The 21,798-nt window shown below is 51.8% G+C and overlaps 1 protein-coding gene across 12 annotated transcripts in view; it reads left to right on the forward strand.

Annotated features, from left to right (window-relative positions):
- The window catches only part of Agap1 (ArfGAP with GTPase domain, ankyrin repeat and PH domain 1), a 418,516-nt gene that overhangs the window by 115,980 nt on the left and 280,738 nt on the right, over nucleotides 1–21,798 (forward strand). For 4 of the 12 annotated variants that reach the window (XM_090355094.1, XM_090355096.1, XM_090355095.1 and 1 more), the window contains exon 1: nucleotides 4,496–5,384. The exons of the other annotated variants lie outside the window; for them this stretch is intronic. In XM_090355094.1, coding sequence (XP_090211220.1) covers nucleotides 4,496–5,384 — 889 coding nt within the window. Of the gene's footprint in view, nucleotides 1–4,495; nucleotides 5,385–21,798 lie in introns of those variants that run through there. 12 annotated transcript variants of the gene reach the window in all.

Consider the following 21,798-nt stretch of genomic DNA (forward strand, 5'->3'; position numbering starts at 1 on the left):
AAGCCCCAGCCTGAGAGGGTCAGTTCCTGCCTTCCTCTCAACTGCCTCTTTCTTACCACAGGTAACACTTTCTTTTGGTGTTTGGTTATTTGTGGAACTACTGCCTCTTGCTGCCTTATTGGCTTCCCTGGCCCTGCACAGAGCTCTGGGTACATGCCACCACACCCCCCCCCCCCCCCCCCCCCCCGCTGATAGAGGGTAGTGTTTTTACATCCCCCACCCCCACATCTGCAGGTATGTTTGCCTGTTGTCAACAGTCACTGGTGTTTACTTACCATCCAGGAATCTGGGGAAAGCTACCCGGAGAAGCCCTTGATGGTCCAGCACTGAGTTTTGTCACCCTGGACCAGTGAGTGAGGATCCTCCACTCCCCTTCTGCCCTCTCCCCACAGCACATCCAGCTAGACACCTGTCCTAGCTCTGTCTGCCTCTTACTGGAGGTGGACTGAAGAAATCCCTCTCTCCCAAGGTCAAGCTAAATTCTGTTTTAATAAGTAACCCCTGGCCTCTTCTCCCTTATGAATATCTAAAATGTGGTTGTGTTGTCATTGGGGAGCCTCCAGGTACAATAGGGGAGCGCAAGCCCAGGGGCTACCCATTGGCAGGGGCTTATTTTGTGGTTTGTTCGTCCTTGAGGCACATTGTAGGTGGGGTGCAGGTGTTTAGGGTTCCTCTCAGATCTTTCTTCCCTGCTAGTTCAAAGTCTCTGCATCCTGAGAACAGACCGAGCACACTGGTTCCTGCTCAGCTGCAGTCTTGGGATCGAGTCCGCCTCTCTGTTAGAATTTCAGGTTTTAACTTCCAGCTTCTAAAATGGGGGGAATTGGGGACCCAAAGAGGACTGCCTGTCGGTAGCCAAGCATCATGATACCTTTCAGATCGGAAGCCCTTCCAACCTTAATGATCTCCTTAGACCCTCCTTCTGAAAGGTAGCACATGAAATGTGCTTTTTGCTTCTCCGTACGGCAGTCAGAAAACAGCCTCTGAAGATTCCAAGGAGGAGCTCTTTGTGGTCCTGGGTAGGCGTGCCCGGCCAGAGCAGTGCCTGTGGTTGGTTGACTTCTGTTGCCAACAGCCCTGGTTCTGCTAAGAGACTGTGAACGTGATTACTAGCTGTCAAGTTGTGTTATTTGGAAAGTCAGCTTGCAAAGCAGATGGCTCTGCTGCTGACTATAAGAGGTTTCTTTAAACAGGGCTTATCACCTCCCCTAACTAATGCTTGCAAAGAGAATACTCTTGCTGGAGGTTTAATTGGTAGGCAGCTAGAAACGGCCCTGGAGATGAGTCAGGGAAGGTGGGCATAAGGATCCAAGCTTGGGACTGGGGCCCAGTGGAACGAGGGTGCCAGGGCCGTCTTGGACCCTCTGTAACCCTTGCCTTCAGGCGGTATAATGCAGAGAGAAAGGCACAGCCTGGCTGCTGCTTGCTGCAGTGTGTACTGAGCAGTGAGATCACCCCTCCCCCCCTTTAAAAGCCAAAATGGTGATCTGATGTGAGGTATGGGAACATGGAAGAGATGCTGGCACAGCAGGGTTTATGTTAAGAAAATTAAGCAAAAGCCAAGCATGTAGGGTATTTTTATTTTATTTATTTATTCTTTTTGAAAAGGCAGGTCTGGCTTTTGTGCCAGGGATTTAGGTTTGAGAGTGACAGGCTCCAGAGCTCCTGTCCTCCGTGCCTAGGGAGAGCCCAAGTCTCAGGGCAGCAGGGGAGAGGAGGCCTTCTGCCCCTGGGCTTCTCAGCTGAGGGTCTAGTGTGGCAGGGCATCCTTAGGGCTAGTGTGGAAAACCAGTGCTCCACTCAGGGGCCAGGAATGCTGGAAGGTAGTAGACTGGCCGGCTCTGGGCCACGGAGGTTCCCTAGAAGATTGGGTGTCATCTAAGGTGGATCAAATGGATTCTTCTACTCCTTAGCCTGCGGCCTCACACGGCAAAGTACAAAACCTGGGCTGGATTCTAGACAAAGGCTCAGCAATGGAGTGATCCTAACACTTCAGTGTTGGAGCTGGGTAGGAAAACTATTTTATCTGTTGTATGTTGGACCTTTTTATTGCATCCGATTGCCCATCTGAATATTTGAAACACTTTTGTGGTGTCACATAGTGTGAGACTGGATCCCTACTAATCTGGGAGTCCCAATTCTCATCCTCACTGCCTCAGCAGTGGTGTCAGTCTCTTGACTTTTATCAAACCTTAGATATTCATTCACCTGACCACACTCATAGCACTATGGCCACTTCTGGGGTTTTCACACTCACATCTACTTAATAAATCTCTAGGAACTTTCATAACTTTGTGAACACTTTGTGGAATTGTGTGTTGTGTAATTTAGTATTTGCTGAATAAATGAAACAGTTGCAAAATGAGTAAATGAGAATTCTAAGAAAGCCTTCTGTGATGTCAAGATTCACTTTCCTTTTGATTAGTTCCCTTCAGTGATGTCCACATGTTCTGCTATTTGTGCTCCTGTTGAATAAGATGACAGAAATGGCATCAGTACAGGAATAGCCACGGTACTGTGACCTCCATGCACTTACCCGTGGGTGATTGTGCACACTCCAGGGGGTGACACCGTCCCCCTTAGTGAGCTGCTGCATTTCCCCACCTGGATAGGTTCGGGAGATGTGTTGACGTGCCTGCCTTCTCTACCACTGGGCCTGCTCACCCTGGGTCTCGCCTCTCAGTGAGGACATGCGTAAGTACCCTGTAGGAGACCCAGAGTTCAAGGAGCGGGTGCAGCTTATCTGAGACCCTGTGATGGTGGAAATTGTGTTACTCAGTTCTGGGCCACTCGGTGCAGTACAGTCTAGACACACTTCATGCTGTCCCATGGTCCAGGCCATGACCACAGTAGATGCCCTCCTTCTCTGCTTTATTTTGGGCTAGTACAGCTTGAACAGAAGGCCTTAGACCCTCATTTGGCTTTTTCCAGTGAAGCCTGGTGTTCTAATACTTGAGCCACACCTTCACTTAATTGAAGATTAAGATTCTCACAGTCTTTTCTACGCAAGCTGGCTTTGAATTGTTATCTTCAGATCTCAGCCTCCTGAGTAGTTAGGGTGGTATGAGGCACCTGTGCGTGGTGGCATTCTCCAAGTTTTGATAATGGATTAAAGTGGGGGAAACCTGCACCTGGTCCATGTCGTGACCCCAATCAGCTTGTCCCTAAAGCACACTTGTCCTCTACCACCAGTACCGTGCCTAGATGCAGTCTCCAGTAACTTGCAAGCCTGGAGAAGGCTTTGTGTATGCCGAGTCTAACGAGTGAATGGTGTTTATTGCGTTGTTTTTCCTTGTGCAACTTGTAAACAAGCAGCCCCTGAAATAAAACACCTGTGTTCGTGGCAGCACAAGGGATCGACTTGTTGAAGAACTGTGCAAGTGCCTGGTTATACCAGATGAGAATAGCCAAGTATCTAAGAGCCCACAGGCAGCGAGAATGTGGACTTGACTAGTGCTTGTCACATAGAAAGAAGGACTGGCCCGCCGTGCTCTGCCAGTGAATCTTCCCTTGAGTCCTCCAGGTTTCGGCCTTGTCATCTTACAGGAAGGGGAGCAGGGGTAGCCAGAAACTGGCTGGGACAGACAAGTCTCTCCTCCTGCTGTCTTGTGAGCCCGAGTTGCACTGCTTGTCTGTACACAACCTTTTCCTGAACAGTTTCTTGGGGGAAAATTACCTTACGAGCGGAACCGCGGCCTCTCTCCCCCAGGTGAGCAGGCGTGCCGTTGTTTGCTCTTGTGTAAAGCGGGGAGGTGACAGGTGCCCACGGTGCTCTTTTCCAGCCGAGAGGTTAGCAGAGATGGATGCCCCGGGACCTGCAGCAGCTGCAGGACGTGGTGAGGAACAGGCTGTGGCGGGAGCGTCCTTGGCTCCGGTTCCTGCGGCGGAGTCCACGCCGGCGCTTGGGTCTGTCCTCCGCCGCGCTCGCCCGCCGCGCCGCCGCCGCCGCCGCCGCGCTCCCGGACTCGGCCGGCCGGGCAGGGCGCGCGGCCGCCGTCGCCGCACGTCGGCCCCCGCCCGCCCGCCCCGCCCCGGCGCGCATTTCCATTTTAAACCGCCGCCCGCCCGCCCCTCGGCCGTGGCCGGCGCCGCAGCCCGCGCGTCGCGGGCCCCGGGAGCGGCGGAGGCTGCGGAGCCGCCGAATTGCGCCGGAAAGGCCGGAAGATGCGCCCGGGTCTCGCGCCCTAGACAATGAAGCCGCGGGCGCCGCCGCCCGCCCCGGGCCCCGCACGCCGCGGCCGCACCTGCCGGCCCGGCCGAGCCTGACCGCCCGCCGCCCCGGCCCCGGCCCCGGCTGCTCGCGGCCCGGCGCTCCGGCGCGGTCTCACGGGCTGGCGGGTCCCCTCGCCGGGAGCGGGGGGCGTGGGTGCCCGGCCCCGCCGCGCGCCCGGCCGTCCGCGCGCCCGCGCTCCGCTCGGCCCGGCCGCCGGCTCCACTGCGCGCTGGATGCGGCGCGGCCCCGGCGGGCGGCGTGGCGGCCGCGGCCCCGGGAGACATGTACCTGCTGGACGGCGGCAGCGGCGAGCCCGCGGTGCCGCGGGGGGCGCCCCCCCGGAAGACCGTCTACCGCATCTCGGTGACCCTGGTCCGGAAGGAGCAGCTGGCCGCGCCGGGCCCCCGCGGCCCCGACCCGCGCCCCGCCCGGCGGCCCCGGCCCGCGCGGCTCCCGGAGGAGGCCGAGGACCCCGCGCCTCGCCAGCCGCCGTCCTGGGACGTCCGCACCTTCCGCACCCGCAGCACCGGGCAGCTGGAGCTCGGGCGGCTCCGCCCGTGCGCACGTGGCCCGGCGGAGCCCGCGGACTCGGCCGGCAGCGCTCCCGCCGCGGGGGAGCCCGGCTCGCCCTCGCCCGGCGGCCCCGACCCGGAGAGGCCCGGCGCCGCGCCCCTGCGGCGGAGCCTCAGCTTCCGACACTGGAGTGGGCCCGCGTCTCCTCCGGGCGGCGGGCGGCGCCGCGGCAGCTCCGGGAGCCTGGTCTGGGCGCCGGACGACGAGGACGAGGAGGAGGAGGAGGAGGAGATGGAGGCCGGCCTGGAGCCCGCGGCCGCCGCCGCCCCGCCCGCCTCGGAGAAGCGCAACACCTTGGACGTGGGCGAGGTGCTCAGCAAGAACGACGCGCTGTCGGACCTGGAGCGCTGGGAGCGCAGCAAGAGCAAGAACCGCACGCTGGACAACAGCGACCTGCAGCGGCTGGAGCGCGCGCGGGCGGCGGCGGCGGGGGCCCCGGGCGCGGCCTCGGAGCGCCGGCTGCTGCGCTTCTTCAGCGGCATCTTCGCGCGCAGGGACGGCGGCGCCCCGCGCTCGCGCGGCTACTTCAGCCTGCGCCGGGCCCCGGCCGACGCGCACTCGTCCAGCGCCGAGAGCGTCGACGGGTCCCCGCGCAGAGGTGGGCAGCCGGGCCCGGGGGGCCGGGGCCACGAGGGGCGGGGGGCGACGCCGCCGCCGCCGCGCAGGGCCGGGCCCGGGAACCAGGCCGATCCCCGGCTCCCAAGCACCCAAGGCGAGCCTGCAGCATGCCAGCCCCGACACCAGACCCAGGACACCGGAACTGGGTCCCCGAGGGGAGGAGGACCCAGCCTGGGAGCCCGTGCCTGCTGTCACCTCTCTTCAGTTGCCTTTTTCCCAGTCCTGGGCCTGAGCTCGGGCCTGAGCGCTGTCCTTGGGTTTCCTCAAGGCTAGAGCCTCAGCACCACTGCCAGCTGTTTTTCTAGGGGTACTGAGGACTCGAACCTGGGCCAGCACTCTACCTCTGGGCCAGATCTTTAATGAGCAGCGTTTGTCCCTGAAGAGAAGGGGGTGGGGGGGGCTAGGTGGGTGTGGTTGTGTGCCACCCTGCTCTTTAGCCTGAAGATACTGTACCCACAGTCCTGTGCCCGCGCATTTCAGCAGCTAAACATCCTTTGATATCCTCTGGCGAAGGTGGAGGCAGTTAAGGCTGTGGAGGGTGCCACCCCAAGACCGTGCCCCCACCCCATTTTCACAGGTCCGCTGATGGCCTGGGTTCAGATTGAAACTTCCCTCGTGATGAAGGAAACGGCCTTTTCTGGTCTTGAGAATGTGGAGGCAAGCTGCTGCTGGAGCAGCAGCAGTGTTGGTTTTCACCTGGGAATTTTGGTGTTGACAGTTATAATATCTACTTACTTGCTGCTGGGCTTGGTTGATTCAGTGTGCCTTGGGCATCTTGTTTCAACATGTCTGTTGAGTGCTTTGTTGGACTTTAACCACTACCCTGCCCCTCCCTCTGTGTTCTTAGCACAGTGGAAAACAGCATGAGTTATTTTGGTTTGTGTGAAGCTGCTCCTGCACTCATTCACATTTGGAAGTTCAGATCCAAGGGCCCCATTCTGTCTGTAATAGCTGGCTTGAGTCTGCTGTGGATCTTGTAGAAACCGGTAATTAGTGTCCATGCTCCAGACAAGTAGCCATCTTGGAGTGATGCACAGATTATGATTTAGCAAAAACCTTCATCTACCTGTTCATACAGGTTAAGACACTTGAGGTCTTGTTTCCTTTTGGGACAAGTGGATTGAAGGTGTATTTACAGTAGTGAAGTGTGAAGTATGTTGGGGGAAACAGGGGAAACCCCCCCTCCCCCCGTCCCAGTGCAGTGTAGGATAGTAATAATCATAGACACACTCATCTTGCTGAGTCTATGGTAAGTCCTGACGAATGATGATGGTCACAGGCACAGCAGCACAATTAGCATGGGGCAGGTAGAAAAAATGGGAGTCACTAATGAGCCTCTATCACAGCTCAGTCAGAGCTTCAGGGTCTCACTTTATTACACAATGTTGCTTCCTATGTTGAAAATGTCAGAAGCCTGGGTGTTGTCCAGAGTTGGTACTGGACAAATAAATGCTGCACAGCAGTGGCTTTCTGGGCATCTCACTCTTGTCGAACATCTCCAGTTGTTATCTAGTTGCTTCCTAGAAATGTTCACAATTCAGGTATCGTCACCTGTTTTGGTGTGCTGAAATGACCCTGCCCCAGCCACTCATAGCTCCCAAGGCTTGGCCGCTGGGTGTGGAGGGCTGGGTCGCCAAGGCTTGCCCAGATCCTCAGTTGGCCAGGGAACCCTGTGTGTCTGTGGGACATCAAAAGTTGGGATTTGGAATTTAGATACGGCTTACGAAACATCAAACATGGCATCAGGCAGCTCCCCGAACTCCCAGGGTAGTATTTTGAATATTTAGCCCAAGATCACGGGGTTTAAGTGTTTCAGCATGGCCCAGGGCCATTTGGAGCCTGATTTTGCCAACCAAAGGGATTATCACACATTTAGGAATAAATGTCAGACATTTATGAGTAACAGTCTGGATCCTTTTGGGCCTTTTGGGGTGACAGAACTACAGAGAAGCTACCCTCAGTTTGAACATGGTCAGAATGGCAGGGCATCACTGATTAGTCCACGGTGGTGTAGAGTTTGGAGTTCCTGAAAAGGTAACAGAAATCAGAGTTGATGTCCAAAGTTTTAAAAACAGCTTTTTTAAAAAAAAAATAAATAAAAGTAGTAACTTTTTGAGTTGGCTGTAGGAAAAATAACTTTGAAACACTAATTGTTAAATAGCCTTCTTGGCTTAGAATTAAATGCTTAGTCTTAGATAAGTTGTCTCTTTAGTACAGGAAAGCAAGATGGTTAAGAATTTTTTTGTTTAAACATATACATGTCTCCAACACACGTGCCTTTAGATCCCTTCAGCCACCCCAGGCACATTGGGCTTTGAACTCAGAACCTCCCGCTTGGTGAACGGGTGCTTCGTACAGCCACTCCTCAACCCCTTTTGTGCTTTAGTTATTAGTTACTTAGTGCAGGTTCTGCCTCAGACCTCCTCCAGCTCCTGTCTTCCAGTAACTGAGATTAAGGTGCCTGGTTGGCTTTTTGGTTGCCCTTGGGATTTCACTATGCTTTGGCTTGTGCAGTCTTCAGCCTGTACGCCTTCCCTGTAGCTGGAATTGCAGGTATGAAACGCCACACCCTGCCCCAGGTTTTCTTTTGCTCTTAGTCATTCAAAGGATGGGGATGTCTACCTCCCTGGGCGATCCTCCTGTACTTTCTAATTCTGTCTGCTCTGCCCCGCTCTGCCCCTCCTCTTCTTGCTTTGCCTCCTGGCGCCCTCACTGACAAGAATATCAAGCTCTTAGCTGGCAGACATTTCAGAAGACCCCATGTCAGGTCAAGAGTAGTTTTTCCTCTTACCATACACGTGTATCAGGGCAGAGTCTGTTGACATACATATAATTTAATACAAAAATGATCAAGTGATAAATGTCACTGTAGCACACGCCTCCTACATCACAAAGGGGCACAGGCCAGAGCTGTCTTTAGGTTGCTCTTTTGCTCTCTGGGACGGTTGGGAAGAATGATTACGTACAGTGATTCATTGATATCCTGAGCCTTTTTGTCTTTTTAAACTTAGGAATTTCCATTTTCTTTTTTTTTTAAACTTGTGGGTCCTGGGTGCTGTCCCTGAGCTCTTCAGCCCAAGGCTACCACCCACTTTTCTGTTTTCTACGGGTTAATTGGAGATAGTCCCGGTTCCTCTTGTGCTGGCTTGGCTTTGAATCTTGATCCTCAGATCTCAGCTTCCTAAGTAGCTAGGATTATTTTATTTTGCCAGTCCTGGGCTTAAGCTCAGAGCCTGAGCACTGTCCCTGGATTTTTCTCAAGGCTAGAACTCTACCACTTGAGCTTCAGCACCACTTCTGGCTTTTTCTAAGTATGTGGTACCAAGGAATCGAACCCAGGTCTTCGTGCATGCTAGGCAAGCACTCTACCACTAGGCCAAACTCCCAGCCCTGCTAGGATTATTTCTGACAGCGTATTTTATCAGTGGTATTCTTTAATTTTGGATTTCTTTGATTTGTATCACTCATTTGCTGTGGAGTGACCGACTGCTGTAGCTGAAAACAAACAGAACCCTTTACTGGGGAAAAACAAGGAAACAAATGAAGTAAAATTATTGACCTAACCAAATACATTATTATCAGCCTGAGTTGTCAGTGAACAGGGGTTGTGAAACATGGTAAGAGCTTTTTGTTATTAAGCTAGATGGAGTTCACCATTCCTAGAGCTCAGGAGATGGCTGTGGGAGAGAGTGGATTGCTTCTGCTACAAGGCAGGGACCTGGTGGCTTCACCTGGGGTGGTAAACAGTGACCTGGAAGGTCAGCCAGGACCTCTTGGGGGACAGTATCTGGCGGCATGGGCTGCTTTTGTTTCTCCCAACTAAGCCAAGTTGCAGTGTAGGTCACCTGCTAACTTCCATCTGTGCCAGTCAGGGTTGGAACCCATTTGTTTATGCATCTGGTAAATATACTTTTGTATATGTGTATGCCGGTCCTGGGCTTTGGACTCAGAGCCTGAGTGCTGTTTCATTGCTTTTTCACTAAAGCTGGTGTTCTGCCACTTGGTGCTCTACCACTTGAGATGTAGCTCTACTTCTGACTCTGTGTGTGTGTGTGTTATTAACTGGAGAGTCTCATGGACTTTTCCTGCCCAGGCTGTCTTTGCACCTTGATCCTCAAATCTCAGCCTCCTGAGTAGATTACAGGCGTGAGCCGCCAGCACCTGGCTTACTTTTTGTTTTGAAATTTCAGTTGTTTTTCTAATGCAGTCACAGATGGTTATTGAGTGTCTGGGGGCATTCTGCTTCTACCAGGCAGCAGGATCAGAGGGCTGCGTAACACACAGTAGCTGTCTGCCGTGTCAGAAGAGGTGTTCAGGAGTACAGCTCTAAAGATGCTGGAGGAAGGGCTGTTTCTCTGCTCAGTGTTACCACCACAGGAGCTCACAGCAGTGGGTGAGTGTCTCATGCCTGCTGGTTCCAACAGCAGTCCCTTCCTGGACAAAGACGGCGGTGGTGTGTATTTGTAGGAAGAATTGGTGAGGAAGCTGGGGGAACATGGAAGACGGAACAAATGTTACTGAGTAGGGGAAGGAGTTCCTAGAGCCCTCAAGAAGGCAAAATGAACTGCATCTTGCAGGATGAACAGGAGTCTGCCATTGGAAAAGTCTCTACACTAGTCCGTTGGAATTTCTATTGCTAACCCTTAAGCCTCTTCACTTTTTCATGACTTACAAAAGGGTGTGTGGCTGCTTGTATGAAAAGGATATTTGTGGTATGAGGCTTTGGTTTCTGACAGATTTCTCCCATAGGATCTGAACCTCAGTCCCTTCCCCTTGTCCACAGGCCCTAACCCCGGGCCTCCGAGGACTGGTCCTTTATGTGAGGCAGTTACAACAAGATGATGCCAGGGAGGGCCGCTGCCTGTCTGTGGTGGGGGCTCGTGGTGGGAGAGGAGCCTGTACAGCTGTCATCATGCCTCCAGGTGATTAAGGACAGAATTGGTATTAAGGTCAACAGATGAGGAAAAAGAAGGAGATTAGTATCTTTCTATTATTTTGAGAGAAGGGCCATCTGCCCTCAGTCATTTGCTTTAGGTTTTGTTTAGCTGAAATTGGAGCCATCTGGGTGTTGGGCTTTCCTTGTTCAGGGGTGATAACCCCAGATTCTGCTTCTCTCCATGGGTCTCAGTCCATGCAGGCATTCATGACCCTCTGTTTGTGTCTGGAACAATATAAATGCCCCAACATCTGACAAATGCTTGTGTAGGTCTTTGGTTTGTTTGGTTGTATTTAAAGGATGAGTCCTGGCCCTTTCTTTCCTCCTAATCTGTCTGCTCCCATTTTCCTGGTCCATTTCCAGTGCTCACATCACCCTCAAGGAAGTTTGTGTACATTCAGTTGCCCAGTCCCTTCCCTCCTCCAGCCTTGCTCCTGCAGTGCCTCGGGCACCAGGATGTGCTGCATGGGAAGGGATCCTTTTGGCTTTCCCTTAGCCACCAAGCAAAGTGAATTTTCGAGGTGTTGGGATGAGAGAGGAGAGGAGGACTGTGCTCCCGCACCACCCTTTGTTGGGAACCATAGGTGAGGAGTCTGCTTGTGATTGGGGGATCCTGGGTGTAAGAGTTGCACAAGGTAGCTTGCTGGCTGCTTCCATCAAGGCCCAGGAAGTGGGGTACAAACTGATCTGAGTAGCTGTCCTTTTGTTTGAGATGGCTGACAAAGGGTCCTGTGTCCCTTTTGCCCCTGCACCTGCCTGTCTATGCAAGAGCTGCTTTGAGCTGATCTGCTGACTGTGACAACAATGCAAGTTACAGTCCCTTCTTACCAAGAGCTTTCTCACTCAGATGACATTTCTTCCTTTCTTCGAGGGGTGGAAAAGAGGGATTCAGCAGGTGTTTACCCTTGTGACCCAGTGAGAAAACCCACTTTGCTGTCCAGAGCCTAACAGTCTATCCTTAGAAACAACATAGCTCCTCTTTTCCCGTGGTCCCGGGGCTGCTGCTTCCATCTCTGTACCTTGCGATCTCCAGAATATCTGGTCACCTCATTCTTTTGATTCCCCAGTTAGTTCCCATGGTGCCATGCCAACTCGTAACCTGAGAGCCTGCTGGCTTTGGGATTCATTCACAAGTGGATGTCAGCCCTCTTCTCCTCATCTGGTTCAAGGCAGATTAGGGAAGCCCTGTCCATATGACTGGCACAGATGAGCAAAGCATAGGGAGAGAGATTCTGACTCCTTTGGACCAGGCTGCCAGAGGCAGGGAGTTCTGGGGCACAGTGCTCATGACAGGAGGTGATCGTGTATTGTCTAGCAGTGTTTGCAGTCCCCCTGGGTTCTCAGGCATTGATAATATTTGTACCTGGTCCTTTCTCCCAAATGTGAAGAAGACAAGTGTGTTTGTCTAGTTTTCCACTGCCTGTCTCCCTTGGTGTCCCTGGCTTATGCAGGCATATGAGACACAGAGCTTTGCCTTCTGCTAGGAGGAGTATTCTCCCCCTCTCTCGGCTTTGCCCTCCTGGGTGGTGCTCCCTGGCTAGGGTCTCCACAGAGCCCATCACAGCCCTGTCCACTTGTGCTTTGGAATCCAGGAGGAGGATGATGGCTGAGCTGTACCCTAATATGAGTATCACAGCACCCCCCCCCCTGGGTTTCTCTTCCTACAGGCTGGAAAAATTGGCACCAGGTGTGTGAACAATGCCACAAGTGGTGTCAGGGAGGAAGAATGTGCTTTTGCTTAGTGTGGCACATTTGTAGATTTCTCAGTGGCTGAGTGTCTGGAGTCTGAGGAGTGGGCTGTCCAAGTTTTGGCTGCTACGCTGTGGTTAGCAAGGTGGGGGCCCAGACATGCCCGGAGCTGCCTTGAACTCCGTGCATTTAAATATTTTTTTGGTTTATCCTGGCCAACTTTAAAGGTGTAGATGAGGATGCAAAAGCAAGATCTCACCTAAGTAGCCCTATGGTACAAGCCTTTGCTTCACATTAGGAATTTCACGGAATACATGTTAAAGATGGAACCGTGGAATAAAGCCTGCGTGTGCAGTGTTGACAGCTACTGCGAAGTCTGAGAGTAGCAGGAGTGCCTGCACAGAACCATCCTCTGAGCATGTGGTTGCTCTGCATTTTGTTTTCACTGCTCATGCTGACAGTTTTACTACTTTTGTAATTATTGACCCTTGTGCCTTTAGACAGATAATTAGCAGGAAGAAGAGTCCTCTTTTCTCCTCCCATGTAACTAGACAGGAACTCAGGGTTGTGTCACCTCTCTCTTTCAGTGCCCATCCTCAGCACAAGCCCAGCTGTGCTTTCCTTCAGGGAGACAGATAGATGGACAGCAAGTATTGAGGGTGTTGCTTCAGAAACAGTAACCTGGGTGCCTGACGTAAGCACTCTTCAGATTGTACCTTATTTAATATATATCGCATTTAACATTTATGAATGATAAAAGTTAATCAAATTTAGACATAAGTTCCCTATATACGTATATACACATAGGTATGTGTATTTGCTGGTTTGGGGATTTGAATTCAGGACAGTTGGTGCGGTAATACTTGAGCCACACTTCCAGACTTAATAGGAGTGATGGAGTCCAGTGCTTTTCTGTGGGTGCTGGCTTTGAATTCCAGTCTTTTGGATCACACCCTTGTAAGTAGCTAGGATTATAGGCATGAGTAACAGGCACCTAGCCAGTATATTTTTAACATTCAATTTACACATGTTAAGTTACACTGGGAAGTCTGTGGGTGCTTTCTGAGGTGGGGAAGCGGCTCGGTGTGGGAAGGTGTACCTGCGGAGGACTCTCCTGGCTGCATCTGGGAACTCCTGGGTTTATACCCCACCCCTTCAGCCTGAACTTTGCTGTCATTGCTGAGAGCACTCATTATGCAAGTTCCCCACCATGCCAGCAAGCCCCCAAGCGAGCGTGGAGACCCGGGGAGCTGGCTTCTGTGTGTCTCCTCAGGAGAGAACCGGTGCTTGCCCTGGCACGGGAGAATCCTGTGGCCACAGACACGTGTCAGTTCACAGCTATCGTGGAAATTCCGGGAATGGTGATTTCTTCGGCTGAGTCTCTGGGACAGATGGAAAGCTGCTGGTGCAGGAATGTACAACCTTTTGGTCTGTGACAGGCTGCAGTTTGCTGTTGGATTTTGCTCGTGTTCCGGAACTGTGTCCGTGAGTCTAGTGACTCTAGGATCACCACGCCATAGCTGATGGTCTCAGAGATGAGCTGTGGGCATGGAATTGCCTCGGACTTTCCCCAGGGATTCCAAGGGGGTTGCAGGTCATGTGTTTGCCTAGGCCATGGAGCCAGCCTGAGCGGGAATGGCTGTGGTTCACAACCACCTGCGATTGTCTTGAAGCAGTTGCTCTTGGAGACAGTGTACCCTGGACAGTATGGATGGTTGGTCGGACTCTTGAGAAGAGTGGGATTGGAGGTACTAAGAGCATGGGGTTCTGAGGTTTTCTGGAGACTGGATTAGTCATAGAGTCATGGTGTGCCCATTAAGAGGGAGCTGGTGACAAGGACAGGGTCTGTCCTCAGAAACAGCGGACATTTTTCTTGCTCAGGGTAGGCCCTCTTGCCAGCCTTGTCTTGTTTTCTGGTCCCATCCATCCATCCATCCATCCATCCATCTATCTGTCCATGCAGTAGTACATGTATTCATCTTATTCCCTATTTTCTGCGGGTTGGGGATTCTCATCTCTCTCGGTCTCACTAAGGCCTGTGAATCCCTCTTCTCCCTGGCCGCCCCTCATCACCTAGGCATCGCTTCTGTTTTTCTTCTGGTTTCCTATAGGCCCTAGGTGTCTTCAGTGCTCCCCTGCAGTCTGTGGAGGTAGAGGCAGTAATGAAGTAGTGGGGAAAGGACCCTCACAACCCCCCAACCCTGACTTAGAAAGAGGTTGATCTGAACAGCCAAAGGCCCAAGAACATTTTGTTTTGGGGTTGGGAGGAGGGGTGGATACCAGTTGTCAGTACCCTTAGCGCCAGTTGATCCTTTTCATTATAAAAAATAGAAATAAAAATACTTTGTTTCAGAGAACTTTTTAGGAATTTTAAGGACGTGTGGTCTGGTTAGGTAGAAGCCTCTGTGCGGTATCTGGCCGACAGGCCCTGCTGGGCTAAGTGCCAGGCGGCGCCCAGGGTGAGGTGAAGCTCCTCTGTCCTGGGTGTGACTTAGTGATGTCCATGCTTCAGGAGTGTGCAGCTTCCGAGGTGTGAACTCTTTGCCTCCCTGAATAAAAGTGCTGCTGTGACTTGTGTCCCATCTTGGGCTCAAAACTGTGTGAGGAGTTGGACCCATGTGCTTGCTTAAGCTCGGTGATAACCACTGGCAGATGCAAGCTCTTGTGCCAGCACTTGAGCACCGCGTCCCCCTCTCTTGAAGGGAGCCTGTCCCCCCTCCTCGCCCCTCAGTCCTGATGAGTCTGATGGCGATTAGGCGAGTGCAGCTCTCCTGGTCTCAGTTGCCTTGTGTGTCTTGTGAAGGTTGAACCCTTGCTCAAGAAGTTCATGTCTTCTCAGTGGCAGTTTGAGCATTTGTGTCACACAGATTCACATTGTTTTGACAGTTAATCTTCCACACTGCATGGAACTTCTGGTGATTTCTCCTTGTCTTCAGAGAGTAAAGTGTGGGTATTGATCCCTTGAAAGGAGCTGAAGACCGCAGATTGCATCTGTTACTACAGTTTTGGCTTCTGTATTCCTGATTGGCCAGTGTGAATTAATGCCATTTGCAGGGAGGAATGTCAGCCATACCTGGTCCTTTGAAACTTGGGTTTTCACTTGTGGCAGGCACATGGGGTGTGGGTAGCGGTCCACTTTGTGCATCCAGTGCTACAGGAACCGCAGAAAGATCATGCTAGTTTAACGTCAGTGTTAGGTGAGGTTCTAGACATTTATTGGAGGCATATCCATTTAACTTGATAACATGTGAAGATAGAGTCTACTGTAAGATGTGTCTCCCTAGGGCAGACGTCTGCATGTCCAGCCAGCTTCCGTTATTGGACTTTGTCCAGAGTGAATGGAATGTTGTCTTCCTCTGTATAGGATTTGCCATCTTTCATGGGGCAGCAGTGCTGGTTAATTTTGAGACAGCAGCAAAATTCAGGTCTTGAGCAGCCCTTCTTTCATTCAAGGGAAAATGCACATTCCAGGGAATTGGGTTGGGCTCTTCCCTCTCCAAGATTGCTTCCTGGATCTTCCCTTCTAACTTCCAATCTGATGTTTGGCAGTCAGGCCAGAGTTTTGTTTCTGCCCACCCTGGTCTGATGGAGGTGGCAGTATTTGAGATACCTGCCCCCTCGTCTTATTTCTTTTGGTGCTCTGGGCACCTTTGTGCCACTCAAGGTGGGTGAGTTCAGTAGCAGTTCTGTTCCCGTGTCTGCCTAATTCTGCTCTTTAATTCTGAGCTGGAAGTGGTGAAGGGTCCCTTCTGCTTGCCTGCTTTTCACACTGTCAACCGCTCTGCTTTCAGCACATGTCTGGAACTTTCCTGCCTCTCCCTGGGCCTTTAGTATGTTATGCCCTGCAGATGCAAACTGCTTTGAGAAGAGATCAGGTTCGACCACATCAAAGCCCTGTTCGGAGCTGTTCACACGATTTTGATTAGGAAGGTGGAATTGGACTTTTCCCCTATTTGTTGAGATTTTTCACTGTGACCTTGTGTGTGCCTGAAAACTTTGACAAGGGCGTGACCAGTGATGGAGTAGAACAAACACTCCATCCATTTCATTCAGCAAAGAGGAGACACTGGAGACAGTGCGGGGGCCAGGCGGGGCAAGCTCCTCCCCGCCCCCAGTGCAGGGTCCAGCCAGGACTGAGAGCATCTTACCACATCCATTGTGGTGCCTAGACAGGGCAGGGGACCCCAACGCACCTTACTTAGTCTGGTCCTCCTCCTGTCCACTGCGCCCATGGAGGAATTGAACTGATGTGACATGCAGCTGCGCAGTCCAGAAATGGCCCAGTGATGCAGGTGTAGCAGCAGCTGTCACATCTGTTAGCTGGACAGGCTGGGCAGGTGAGGGAGCTTTGAGGCCAGCGGTGCAGCACAGTAACGTGATTGCAGCAAGAGCTGCAGTCCAGGTGGTGGAGTATTGTTTCATAGATCAGTAGGATGAATCTAGCATTGATGGATGCTTGTGTGGAGATAGTTGTTTGCAAGAGTCAGGGCTCCAGGATGCCTAATTCTTCAGACTTGCCTCTTCTGTCCCTGGCACCGAGGCAGAAGGAGCCATCGGCTGGGCTGACTGCCCGTCTTAGGGTTTTGTGAGCAGGAATTAGGCCTTGGGATGGCAAACTGGTGTATCTGTAAGCCAGAGGGAGGCAGTGCGGGTTCAGTGCCGTTGGGTGGAAATGTGAAACAATTCAGAATACAAATGGCAGCTAAGGCCCCTGTGGCTTGTCCTTAGCTTCTTAAGGAGGGCCAGTGCAGATACTGAGTGAGCCTCAGTTATTATCCCCTGGGGCAGATGGCTTCAGTGATTCATGCAGGTGTCCGAGGAGCTTCTCATTACTCTGGGTTCTGTTTGGGGGTGCAGCTCTCCTGGGAGTGGCACAGACCCCCCCTGTGCTGGCTCATGCCGTCTGCCCTGGTGGGTTCACTGAGCTCTTGAATTGCTCCTTCCTGTGACTTATATTTTCCTTCAGTGTGGTTGTAGTATTGGTTTCAAGAAGTCAAAATCGATGGATTCATTTTCAGAGCTCTAAATCCAGCCAGATACACGCTTGGTCTGGCTGAGGGTTTGGCACTGCCTGCGCGTGCTATTTCAGATACCCCAGACGGCTTCCCAGAATGTTCCACACCCGCTCTTCTCCAGTTAGACTGGGAACTGGGGAACTGGAACATGTGTGCCTGTGACCACAGCTGGGTCCCACACAGACGGTTACCTGCTGTCCTGAGTTCCCACGTCTGCAGACTGCCTCGGGTTGGGGAAGCAGAGGGTAAGTGAAGGGCAAGGTGGAGGGAGTTACCAAAAGCTGTAAAGCTTTCTCAAAAGGATGTGAACTGAGTGTCTCCTCCCGGTGTGCACACTCCAGCCAAGGGCAGTCTAGGGAAAGGCCATCAGTGTAACATGGCCAGCTACCAAGGACTTCAGTCCTGGAGGCAGGGACAGGGTCCAGGGACCGTGTGAAGAGCATTAGAAGGGACCATTCCAGTCAGTAGCAGGAGTAGACAGGAAGTGCCAGTTAACTTAATTGATTACAGTTGCTTTTATTCACATACAGAAAATATTTTTGTCTGCCACAAAGTAACTTTGGTTCCTCTGGTATAATGTAGGTCCTGTGAGTTGGCCTCTCATGCTGCGGTTTTTGGTTTTTCTAGTTGAAAATGTGGTGGCTTCAATGTCTTGTTTTGTGAAGCCTGGCATGGGGTTTTATAAAAAAAAAAAAAAAAATAGCAGAAAGCTACTGAAGTTCAGCATTACGGAGGAAAGACAAGGTACAAGACCAGGTCGGTCAGCCCTTCAGGTTTCCCTGAGCGCTTGCTCCTCTCTGCCTTGCTTGCAGCAGCATCTCCATGAGACTTCGGTGGGTGGGGGGATGTATCCTATCGTGGCTGGGGACCCCACTCTGTGCATAGCTGTGCGGTGTTCTTCCCCCTCCTGAGAAGGTACGTGTGAGTAGCCCTTGGAGAGCAAGTCGCCATTTGATTTAAATGACAGTTAGCGGGCGTGAGGAACAAGCCTCCAGATAGAGCCTGAACACCTGAGTTGGTGTTGCTCCATGTTTAATGGGTGCAGAACATCGCCTGTGATGAGGGGTATGCAAGCATCTCCACCCCTGTTACCTGGTGCATGTGTGTGTGCGTGCATGCATGCATGTATGTGTGTGTGTAAAGTATGTTAGCTAGGTGTAGTAGGTCAAATTTGTAATCCCAGCTAGTTGAGAGGCAGAAATTGGGAGAATTGAGGGTTGAGACTAGCCCAAATAAAAAGGTTATTAGCAAAACCTCTTTTCTAGCTGGGGGTATTGATTCATGCTTTTAATCCCAGCCTTGAGACTCACTAAAGTAGGAGGATTTTGGTTGTAGCCATGCCCCAGTCAAAAAGCAACAGACCCTGTCTGCAAAAAATAGCAAATGCCAAAACGTCTGGGGAGAGTGGTTCAAGTGGTTAAGCACCTGGCCTAATAGGTGGGAGGTATTGAGTTTAAGGCTTAGTATGCTCTTCCTTCTCAAACTTTCAAGTCTGTTATTATTATCTTACTTGTAGTTTTCAAACCAGGAAAGAGTCTGACATTCATGGTGTGAGGAATAGAAGCAGAGAAATATTGGGGCCCTTTCCCAGGTGCTTCCTCCTTAATTATGCTTTTCTGTGCTGTGGACATGGCCGACCTCTGCAGGCTGGGAGGCTGGCTGCCTCCCTCCCTCTGTGGATGATACATCTTAGCCATTCCCATTTTCACACATACAAAAGGAGCACTTCTGTGGCTCTTCTTCATACAAAAGATGCTCACGATGAATTTAAAACACGACAGAAATCGTTGAGAGAAACAAAATTCTCCCAGCATCCTAGCCGTGTGCTCCTCTGGTGAGACTGGGCGGCGCCCCTCGTGGCTTTCGCTAGGTCCCTCCTGCTACCAGGCTAATTGCTCTGCACAAAAGCATATGTGCAGGTTGCCATGGTCTCTGGCCCAGTTTTTGTGCTCTGTATTCTTAATGTATTGTGAAACTTCACCTCAGAAAAGCCAGGTTTTGCTCAGGTGTTGAGTCTTCAGTGTAGGGTCTGTACTCGTGCACGTGACTGTCAGCATGGCACCCGGAAACAACCAGGGCCCGAGGCCAGTGCAGCTAAGGCGTGAATCCTCTTACTCCCCTCGCAGGGTTCCACCATGCTTCCTGGCAGACGGGGAAGGAATGTGTCTCTCTGATGGGCAGGGATGGCTCCTGAGGCCCAGAGGGCCCTGTGCCTTTGGCGCTGGTCCCTGGCTGGCATGCCTCTGCTTTCTCATCCTCCACCAACTTCTTAGTCTATTTGAGCCAACATCCAGGGCCCACTGAGAAGCGTTAGTTCTGATGGTCTTTTCTGTACTATAAGTATTAATTGTCCTATCAATTAAAAATACTACTTATGATTCTTTACTCAAAATCAGCAGGCCCTCTGGTCATGGTGGCATATGTCCACAATCGCAGCAACGTGGGAGGCAGGGATTGGGAGGGTTTCAGTTTAGGGAAGCCCTGGCAAAAAGTTGGTGAATTTTTTTTTTTCCCAGTACACAGTCTGGGTATGATGGAGTACATCTGGTATTCAGCTATGACATAGGTAGTGTAGATAAGGAAACCACAGTCTGACACTGGCTTCAGCAATAAATAAGAAATTCTATGTACAAAATAAAATGAAAAAAGGTCTGGGGGCATGGTTCAAATGGCAGAGCACCTACCTAGCAAGTGTCAGGCTCTCCTAATTTTCTTCCCTCCCAACACACACACAAAATAATTTTCCTGCATAGTAGAATTTAGCGTATCGGCAGCATACCTCCATTCAGAACTAGGTGCCACTGTTTTGTCTTACAGAATTTAACCTTTAGCTCTTAGTGTCTTTTGGAAATTTCTGATACACCCTTTCATAAAACATCGGTCAACATTTTCAAGGCCACCACAGCTCCATTTTAGGCATTAACATCTTAAACTATCTTTAGCGTTTGTTTAAAATCTTAAGTCTCATAAAATGTACGACTGTGGCCTTAGATTTAAGACATGTTTTGCTACTTTTAAGAGGTGCCAGCAAGCACTGGCACCTGGCTGTCCAGAGCTGGAGTTCATAGAGGGGTTGTGTGTGCTGTCAGAAACCGCATTGTGTCAGATCTCACCTTTTAACAGCTGTCCTCACTCCTGCCACCCTGTGCAGTGCTCAGCAGAAGCTAAGCATTCCTCTCCCATAGAGCGAATTAATAAGCCTTGGAGTGGAGACTGGAAGCCAGCTTCAGGTTATACTGAGGCTACCTCCTCACAAGCTCCAGGAGGCAGCTCTCTAGAGGTCCATCTTGGAGTAGACGCCTCTCCCATTGACAAATCTTGCTGAGGCAGACAGTGGGGTTCCTCTCCCCCTCCTTCCCTCCCCCCCCCGTCCCCCTGCCCTGTGGTTACCAGACAGGCCTGCCAGCCCCCTGGCAGCCCCTGGCTTGAGTGAGAGGCCTGGAAACTAAAGGAACAGATGTGACAGAAGCCCAGCTTGGAAGTTTTACCTTTCCCATGCTTTCTTGCCAGGGTGTGGCGTAGAAGGACAGACATCCTGAGATGGGCCAGACTTCCTGCGAGCTCAAGTGGTGTCATTGGTTTGGAGAGAGGTCTTGAGGTCAGAGGATGATATCTTTATCTGAGGTTTTGGTATCAGGATGATACCTTTAGGGGGGAGATCAGGGCTGACTTCTCAGTGGAGTGCATCGCCCTGGCATCCATTTAAAAGTTGCATGTAGTCTTCCATTTCAGTGCCCCTCTCCTCCACAGCGCTGGAGTGGTTCCCATGCTTTACAACTTCTAGGGCCTTTCTTGGCCTTAGGCAATCATTCTAAGCCTTGAAATACTGTCAGAACCTGATCTCCCCATCTAACGTGTATCCCGGCCCTGTGAAGCTGTCCTAGCTCCGAAAGGCAGACGTGCAGCAGGTTTGTTTACCCCTGGTGCTTTGCTCTGTTCCTCTGGGCACCTGGTGTTGAGAGCCTGCCCTGTCTGGGATATACAGCAAGAACATAGCCTGCCTAGGGATATTGTCACACCCAGGGCCCGCAAGGGTGACATGGAGAGTGGGTGGAATGAGTGTGCACCCTTTAGGTTTGTGAGGCAGCCGCCACCAGGCCGACATGCCTGAAAGTAAAAAGGCATACAGTGCCCCAGGGCACACAGGAAGCTGTGGTCACCCTTCCCGGGGTCCCTAAGGCCAGCTTCGCCTCCTTGTCCACATTTTAAGAAGGAAAGCAGAAATGTCTTCCTTCCTCTCTGTCCTCCCAGATCCTTACATTTTCTTCTTTCCTTCTTCTCAGACTGTGTCCTTGAACATGCCTGCAGCAGGCTGCGCTCAGAGAACAGGGCATGGCTGCTCTGCCTTGGAAGGTGTCAGGAAATGTCACAGATCGGGAACCAGTGGTTTCCTGAGACGTTAACTCCCAGCTGCTCCCCTAGCGCCCACCAGGGCTTGCAGCGTTTGCTTCAGGGTCTCCTTCGGGGAGAAGAGGCAAGACCCCATTAAACATTGCTAATGTTCCAAGATTCTGAGTGACAGCTGAGCCAGAGGAATTGATGTTTGAGATTGCATGGGAAACATGCTGGGACCTTCTGCATAGTCAGACTCCCCTGCCAACTTGCTGGCCTGTCATTGTCCCTTTGCACAGTGAAGGATAACTGGCAGAGGGTTTTCCGGGAGATGTAATCTTCGGGGCCTCCAAGAAGCAGTCTGAAATTCTGTAGAAGCTGAAACCAGCCAGATATCCCCAGTGGTTTGTGCATTGTCCTAT

Source organism: Megascapheus bottae, chromosome 21 (genome assembly GCF_031878675.1).
Source record: "Megascapheus bottae isolate mThoBot1 chromosome 21, mThoBot2.hap1, whole genome shotgun sequence".
NCBI classification, from domain to species: Eukaryota; Metazoa; Chordata; class Mammalia; order Rodentia; family Geomyidae; genus Megascapheus; species Megascapheus bottae.